The sequence below is a fragment of the Melanotaenia boesemani genome, chromosome 1 (genome assembly GCF_017639745.1).
Source record: "Melanotaenia boesemani isolate fMelBoe1 chromosome 1, fMelBoe1.pri, whole genome shotgun sequence".
Taxonomy (NCBI): Eukaryota; Metazoa; Chordata; class Actinopteri; order Atheriniformes; family Melanotaeniidae; genus Melanotaenia; species Melanotaenia boesemani.
In genome coordinates this window covers 33122041-33130527 of record NC_055682.1, presented here as the reverse complement: position 1 = coordinate 33130527, position 8487 = coordinate 33122041, and the positions used below count along the sequence as shown (strand labels likewise).

Below are 8487 nucleotides of genomic sequence, written 5' to 3'. Positions count from 1 at the left end.
GCCTTGGGGAGCTGAGTGTTTTGAGTGGGGTGGGGGGTTACAGAGGCAGCAGTGTGCTGGAGCCCATTTTCTAAATTATCTTTATTCAACATTTCTTTGAAACAACCCTCAGCCTGCCACCCCCACTCTGGAGACCTGCACTCTTCCCTTCACAGCTCCAAAGTGGGAGTGACCCTGGATTTAGGAGGCTCTTGTCTCGCATTGGTACAATGTTCCATTCACGATGGCCATCGAGCCACAGTGAATGGCTGACCTACTCTCTGTGCAGGGGGATCCTGGAGTCAAGGGCATTGAGCCCCTTTGTATCTGGAATTAAGTGACCCCCTCTTTATAAGAATACTGATGCAATCTCTCATCAACATCTCGCATAAAGAGGGGTCATTTTGTTGATCTCAGATAAACTGGGAGGAACTGGAGTTACTGGAGCCGCAGTAAAATGGAGGCTAATCAAGCCACAATGCTATAGGCTGTGGTTCAGAGAGAAAAAAAGGGGTGAAGTTCAGAAGGATGAGGATGTGGGTTAAGTTTTCCATCACAAATCTCCCTTTATGGGTCACATTACTGTAAGGATATTTAAAACACTTTTTGTGTGGGGAGGGGGCAATATAAGTTGGCAGAACTCCCAGAAACAAGCAACAAAGAAATCACTGGGGTTTCAAAGTTTCTCTGGCAGCAATACGCTCATGTCGTGATTAAAGCAAAGAAGCTGAGCCAGCACTATGCAGAGCCAATGAGAGCCCCGTCCACAGCACAGCTACAAACACATCACCTGATGCTTCTCCATCCTGTTGTTTCAGGACTCAGAGCCGAGCTGCTCTTGGCATCCCAGGTGGATGCGATTAACTGATTAACCATCAGCAAACAAAAAACTACAGAAAATCCAAAAATAGAACCAATTCTGAGTAGACAAGGACTTCATCATCTAATGAGGCATTACTGTAAAATAATGCTAAAAGCTGACATTGTAAATGCCAAGGTTTATATGCTTTTACCCAGAAATGTGACTCAATCTAAAAAACAAAAAAACAAAACTATAAAATGTGCTTAAACATTTGTGCCAGAAAGAAAAGGGGAAACTTCCAAAGGAAAGATGTGCCAAGTGTGTAGTAGGATCTTTCCCAAAGATACAAGGTCACCATTGCTCCCAGACATGTGTCAAGGAAAAACTAAGTAAAGTGTCAGAGTGTATTTTAATCTATTTATTATAAATAAACAAAACACTGGCTGAAGGGTCAGAAAACTTCCCAAGATGACTCCATCTTAGACATCCATCCATCCATTTCCCACTTATCAGGGTATTGTCAGGGTCGAAGGGAGAACTTTAGACAGTAAAAACTGCAAGATGCCCATTATTTAATTGTGTTTAACTAATATGGACATTTTCTGTTTCAGTTCCCCCTTTATCTATGAATTACACATTATCAAAAGCACTCAATCTTCCTCTCTGACCTCTTCTGTTCTTTCTACTGTCAGCTGTTTCTTTAGTGTCCTCCTAAATGATGAGGGTGATGACAAAGGAATCAGTGAAGTCCCAGCAAGGCAAATATTCTTTCCCCATTTGTTCCAAAATATAAGCAAGTTTCCATCATCAGTTCTGAGTCATGTTACAAGGACTTGACTAAAGAAAGGCCACTGGAAACAAAAATAAACACCAGGAAGATATGTTGTGCATTGGTGGGATAGATGCAACATTGTGATATGTAGCAAAAATGAAAATAATATGACTCAGCAGCTGCTGTAGTGATCCCTGAAGCACATCTTTCTTTTTTCCTCTGGATGTCCACCGCAGCTTTCGTTTTTCCCCAGTAATGACTTCTCTTCAACTGAATTACACCAACTTCACCCCCAACACCATCCCAATTTATTTGCTTCAAATCCAGTTAAATGAAAATGTGTTTGATTTATTTTTCCCAAAATATGGCTTCAGATTTGCTTATCTAATGAATGGAAACCCATTTTACTGTATGTGTATTCACTTCATGTTGTTGGGGGAAAAAGAGCCCTAAAAAAGATACAGAATGCAGATATTTCTTTAGAGGTTGAAAGTTTATTTTCTATTAAATTTGACATCTGTTTTGTCCCTTACATTATACATTATAAAACATTTGTCAACTTAAAATAAAAAAAAACAAACAATACAGCAAGTGTAATTCTTTCCAGCAGATAGAATTTTCTCATTTGATCCATGTTTCAGGTGCAAGTTGCCTTCAAGCTCTGTCCTCAAAATAAAGCTCCCTTTTGGAAAATCCCAGCATTTTATCTGAAATGAAGTAACTACAACCCTACAGCAGCATGCCACTAACTTACCGTTTTCTACATGTTCACAGCAGCCTTGTTATAAAGGTTTTGGATGAGCATGATGACTCAGAGCGCCCCTCAGATAGAGCCAATGCCAAACCTAAGACCAGTGTAAATAAGGCAGAAGTCACGCTCCTCTAATGGTGGTGAGGACTCCATCAGCAGAGAGGGCATGGTGAGCCTGTGGTGGACCCACAGTAAAGGCAGTGGAGGAGATTGGGGGATTAGAGGGGTCTTACACTTAAATATAATTTCAGCACAGGCCTCAATAGACAATATTAACACAGTTATAAACTGCTATGAGTTTTGTTCACATTTGATTTTATTTACAGTTTTCGCAGTTTGGAAGCATTCTGGACATACTGTTGTTGCCCTGTGCTCCACTAAAATGCAGCAGTCTCAGTTTAACTCATTTACCATGACAGTGTGGTATTGTCATACAAGCTGTCCAGCATTTACATATCAATGGTATGTCGGGAGGAGGAGATCAAGGCTAAGCCCTCCAAACAATGCCGTTTACAGAGCCGGGAACTTTCACATTCACCAGTGTCCAAATCTAAAATTCAAGAGCTACTTTCAGCATTTTACCAGCAAACTCTTTTTTTCCTTCCCTGAAAAATAATAAACTAAAGCTCTTTACCTGCCAATTCATCTAATAGAAAAACTTTCCACCAACAGCCAAAACACAGACCACATTTGGCTGGCAAGTGCAACATCCCACCCAGACTGTGTACTCAGTTGGTTAGGATGTGGTGTGATTTTGGGCCCCACATAGGGCCCGTGAGGTGAGAGCTCTGTGTCCAACCTGAACACTGACAGAGGCTGTGGGACACTCCAGGCTTCTCATGGTGGCCGCCCCACTCACTGCAAACAGCAGGCTGAGGAGACACAAATGACTGATGTTACTTTCCCACCGTTACAACACATTTCAAATAAAACATTTCTTTCAATATTTTAGTAATTTATCTCTGTGGGATCAGTAATCACATGTCATCCACAAAGACAGATGGATCGGGCAAATAATATTTTCCAGATTTAGTCATTTCAAACAGACGATTAAGTGAAAACGAGTTTAGCTCAACATTCTAGAAAATGTCAAATACCCTCAATTTGTGTCCAATTCAATGATTGATTTCCTCTTTTTCCTACTTTGACCTGGTTCTGAATGAATGGTACAATTTTAGGTTAACACACAACCAGACGTGTTTGACTTGGACAAAATATTACATAAAGTATTGTTTTTAAAAGAAAAATATATTAAAAATATACAGGAAATCAAGTACCTGTACATTTTCAGTGGGAACCCTCTGAATATGTACGTCTGATGATAATACATGGTTCTGAAACTTAATTCTGTCCTTCTGTGACCCTCTAGGGCATTTAAACATTTGTAAAGGCCCACTTACACCAGGAAAAATCTGGCTTCTGAATCCAGCGGCATCTCATCCTGCATCAAATAATTCTACAGCGGTCACTGGCATTCATCAGCTACAGCTCTGATTGGTATTTATGTAAGATGCACATGCTAAATTTTATTTTTATTAAGGATGCCTTAGCTGGAGCTACAAGAGTGCATTTCTTTCTCTATAAAAACACATGTTTACTTATCATAACACATCTTACATGAAGATTTGAACACAGACATCAACCAAAACTGCGATTCATCACAGCCTGCAAGATGCAGCGTAACGCCATGTCTTGCCTTTGTGTTGTCATAGCTACAGGCTTGACTCCTGGGAGGTAGTGGATACTGAACCATCAAGTTGTAACCCTCACACACACACTCCTTCTGGCAATAAGAAAGGATTTAATAATCTTGATTTAAAGATGTACCCATGTTTAAACAAAACCCATTGAAATACACTGCTTCTGGTGTAAAACAACATCACTGGTTATAAAAAAAGACTAGTAACACCCACTAACATCTGGGTTTTGATTTAATTTAATTTCCCTCTGGGATAAATTTGGGATTAATTTAATTTCCCTTTGGGATAAACAAAGTATTTTTCATTTAATTTTGACTGCAGTGTGAAAAACAATCTGCATTTGTCCCACATCAAGTGACCCTGAAGTAGTCATGGGTAGCTACTGGCTCTAGGTCTGATTGGGACTGGTGAAAAAAAACATAAAACATCCTGGCATGAATGCTAACATTTAATGAGGACGGGGCAGTTGGAACTACACTAGTGTGTGCAGCTGACTTTTTTAAATAAAGAAACAATAACCAGGACAAAAAGGTCACGGCTGTACCCATACATTTAGACTCCATCGCATGCATTGTAGGTGACTTTATTACTTTATAATTTCTCATAATAATTCTGGTTTATGTGATCAGTTTGACTATAACTGAAACTAAAACTTTTAAAAGATTTGGAATTTGTTATTGCTGAACTACAGAAAAACTGTAAAAACTTTAACTCTGAATACTTTCTCTAATGTTTCCCTGACCCCTTTAGAAAACAAAGGTGCAGTACCTCTGCTTGTCTTTCATCAACTTCATTATATTGAGCCCTGCTATGATAACATCTATAATCTCTTAATGAACTTTTTCTTGCTTTTCTAAGGTTTCACACAATCTGTCACAATATTCATCCTGCTTCCCCTGATCACAGTTTCTGCCATGATAAACTTACACTAGAGGATTCACTGCTGGCAGAATGGTTTGGAGACTATAAACTTGTGTGGATGTGCATCATTTTTAGTTATTACAAAAATATAGTTTTACATAATCTCAATTAGTCTGTTTTTTTTTTTTTACCAGAATTTCATTGTGAATTGCTTGCAAATGACATAATAAGAGTAAGGCAACCATATGGAAACTGTCTCACAAACCCTTGCATTAAAATAATAACATGTACTAAATGCTCTCATCGCAATAAATTATGAGCCTGAAAGGGGAGTAAGCCTTCATTTTCCATGTGATGCTGCAGAAATTGAACATTTAAGCAGTTTCTTCCTAATGCATTTAGAGTCATTTTCTTTGTTTTTTTTTTTTTTAATTGAACTGTGAGTCACGGAAATCAGGTGCTTACACTGACCGTGAATGAAATGTTAGTTTACAAGTGTGTTAGGGTTCAGTGCTTTAGGGCTTCTAAATGGAAAAAAAGAAAAACAGAGCCTGCAGCTTAGTTCGAAATGTAAATTTTCTGGGGCTTACAGTGTGATGGTTCTCATCACTTTGCTGCTTATGTCGGTAGACTAAGGTCACAAGACAGACTTGGGCGTTGCTGCGACCCTCTCTACTACAGCTGCTGTTGGATTAGTGCCAGCTGGGATGGCTGACTGTAGTGTGGTTTTATTAAAACAACAGCAGAAGGATGAGAAGCCACATTCTTCACGAAAGTTGAGCAGCCCCTACAGTTGTTTCTTCCCTTCCCCCGTCATTCTATTTACCCCCCTTTAAATTCACAATTCCCCAGGAATTTCTTGCTGAGAACAGGATATTGTCTGGGCTTTAGGTATCCAATATCCATCTTAAAGCTGAGCCCAGAAAATTCTATGAATTAGGGTTTGTGTATATGTTACCACTGGAGAAATTCAAGTATATTAAATCTGAACGTTACACACTGATGATTCGTGGATGCTTAGGCTGGTTTTATATGTGCTGAATGTGTAAAATGCATGTGTGAGTTGTTGCTTCTGGTGTTTGTATCTCAAGAAGCATTTATTTTCTTTCATTTTTCTTGTGTCCCACCTTCACTAGGTAGGCAGCAGAGCTGCCCAAAGCTGCACTGAAACAAAATCAAAGAGGCTGGCAGCCCTGCAGGGTGGCCAGCACAGCAAGAGGATGGCTCATATTTTACTAGTGAGGAAAAAAAAAAAAAACTGTGAAAGGACATTTCATTGCAACTTTGGGCATTCATTCCTTGCTGAACTCCCTCACCTGTATTCCTCTACCAACCCTCTATGTTATTGGTAATTAGAACTTGGTTATAAAAACCACAGTCTTGTAGACAAAGAACGGGTTTACTGAACCCAGCAGAGAAACTCACAGCTTCTGACAGAATCTGCGAGAGATTCTCGATCCAGAGACACATCCATCTGAGTCTCCTGCATCTGAAATAAAAACACATTCCAAGAAGGATCTTGAGATCAGCATCAGTATTTTATGTGCTGTTTTTTCCTACAATCAAACAGGAATTAACAATAATAAGCATGTGATTTTCTGGTATATCAAACATGTTAGTTTCAGGTTATGCATCTCCTTAAACAGGAGAATATACAGTATGCCTTACCTTAATGTGCTTTTTGAGGTATTCAGCTCTCGTCATGAGGCTTTTTATCTGTTTGAGAGACATAAAAGTTCAATTAACACTTGTACTTTTAAAATACAGATTTGTGAAACACATTAAAATATTCTTGCAGGCAGCTGATGTACTGTCATATACTGTATATTTTCTCAGCATGACCCTAAGATGTGTGGGGACCAAAAAAATCCAAATTTATGATCACACTGATCAACTTAGCTAAACTTGTCATTGCTCTAGTGTCTAAAAACAGCTCATATGGTGCACATGTGCAAGTAGTAACTCTTGTCATCAGCAGCTTGAGGGTGCTCTTTGCTGCGGTAATCAGTCCCCTGGTGATCATAAAAGTTCTTGGCTACACCTCTTACCTGGCTGCAGCAACAGCCCATTTCAAGGCAAAGCAAGCCCTCTTGGTTATTGCAACATCTGAAGTTCATACAGACAGGACATTGACATTGATGACTTCCATAATATCCTTTTAAAACTCCAATCGGTGGTAAATAATCACATTGACCACAGGTTCTTAGTATCTAGCTCTGACCCCAATTTGATGTAGCCACAAAACTTCATACACAATCCCTTTAATCACCAAAAACAATAAATCTAGAAGAAATCTACGTGGGTGAGCAAAGAACATGAGACATATTGATAACTTGCAGTTTTCATAGTACTTATAGCCAGCTCAGACAGAGGATAAAGACACCTGGATCCTTTGGTTCTGTCAACATCAACATACACCAGCCACATCAAAGCTATGGCTCACATATGAGAAGCTGGCATAATGAACTACGATACTAAAAGGCGAAAGTGTGCTCTGCAGCAGAAGTGAGCACACATTGAGGCCAGCCGTGGCAACATGTGTTGGCTGATTTGGGTTCTCACAAACACACGTGCTTTCAATTTAATCCCCCAACCTCGCCTCCCAATGCTGAGTTAGATTATTACAACCACATCTGAATTTACTTAAGACAAGCACCCATAAAAACTTCAAATAGGGAGGTCTATGAGGCCCACTCAGTGCACCACCCCTTTTTTGGGGTTTGTTGGTGAAAAGCTGTTGTGTGTTGTTGGTTCAGTTGCTGGATAAACAATGCACAAAAAGAAAATATCCTGGGGAGTTAATGGCAGACATGCACAAGTACTTTTAAGGTACCAACTTACTGTAAAATACGGATGCTCGTATTTAAATTCACATTTCTTTTCAGTAACAATTAGTATTGTTACCAGATTAAAACCCATTCAAGAAGGTTGATTTTGTAGTTTAAAATAAAGCTCCTATTAGGGTAAAAAGACTAGAGGTCATTAAAACTGGAGACATACGTCTGTTACCTTTCTGTTACCTTTCAGGTATCTATGCAGCCAAGAGAAAGTTTATACACCACATTGGGTTTTCTGTATTTTATGTTTGACATTTATGTTTAGTTGATGCATTTATATCCCCCCCCCTTATCAATCTACTCTAATTTCTCCACAATGAAAATTCAAAACAAGCTCTTGTTTAAAAATCTTGTTTAAAAATGATCTATCCATCTATCTATCTATCTATCTATCTATCTATCTATCTATCTATCTACATATATATATATATATATATATATACATACACTTGGTTTTTATACCCTTAAAGAAGCATTACTAAACAGATTTTCTCATTGAAGCGCCCCTAACGATGGCTAACTGAGCATCCACCTTGCATCCTACCTCTACTCTGGGCTCTTTCCAGCAAAAGTCCTTCTGATGTTCAATCTCTTCCTCTTAGCCTTCCTGATTCTCTCCCTTACAACTGTCCCCAATAAAACAATAACATATAGATGCAGAATAGTAAATGTAAATCCCAATATCCTTTTTTTTCACGAGGTACTGTCAACAGCCTTGTTTCCTTGGTTACAGCCCCCTCCGAACATGCCACAATGAGCACACTTCAGTTGACAAAACAACACTG

The 8487-nt window shown here is 39.0% G+C and overlaps 1 protein-coding gene across 6 annotated transcripts in view; it reads right to left on the bottom strand.

Moving 5' to 3' along the window:
* Window positions 1-2046: 2046 nt before the first annotated feature.
* The window catches only part of ulk3 (unc-51 like kinase 3), a 17712-nt gene continuing 11271 nt past the window's right edge, over window positions 2047-8487 (bottom strand). For 3 of the 6 annotated variants that reach the window (XM_041981924.1, XM_041981909.1, XM_041981917.1), the window contains exons 15-17: window positions 6534-6581; window positions 6291-6354; window positions 2048-3176 (exon numbers count right to left, since the gene is read on the bottom strand). In XM_041981924.1, coding sequence (XP_041837858.1) covers window positions 3160-3176; window positions 6291-6354; window positions 6534-6581 — 129 coding nt within the window. In that variant the 3' untranslated portion in view covers window positions 2048-3159. Of the gene's footprint in view, window positions 3177-6290; window positions 6355-6532; window positions 6582-8487 lie in introns of those variants that run through there. The other 3 variants (XM_041981930.1, XR_006009929.1, XM_041981943.1) reach the window with 3 other exon arrangements.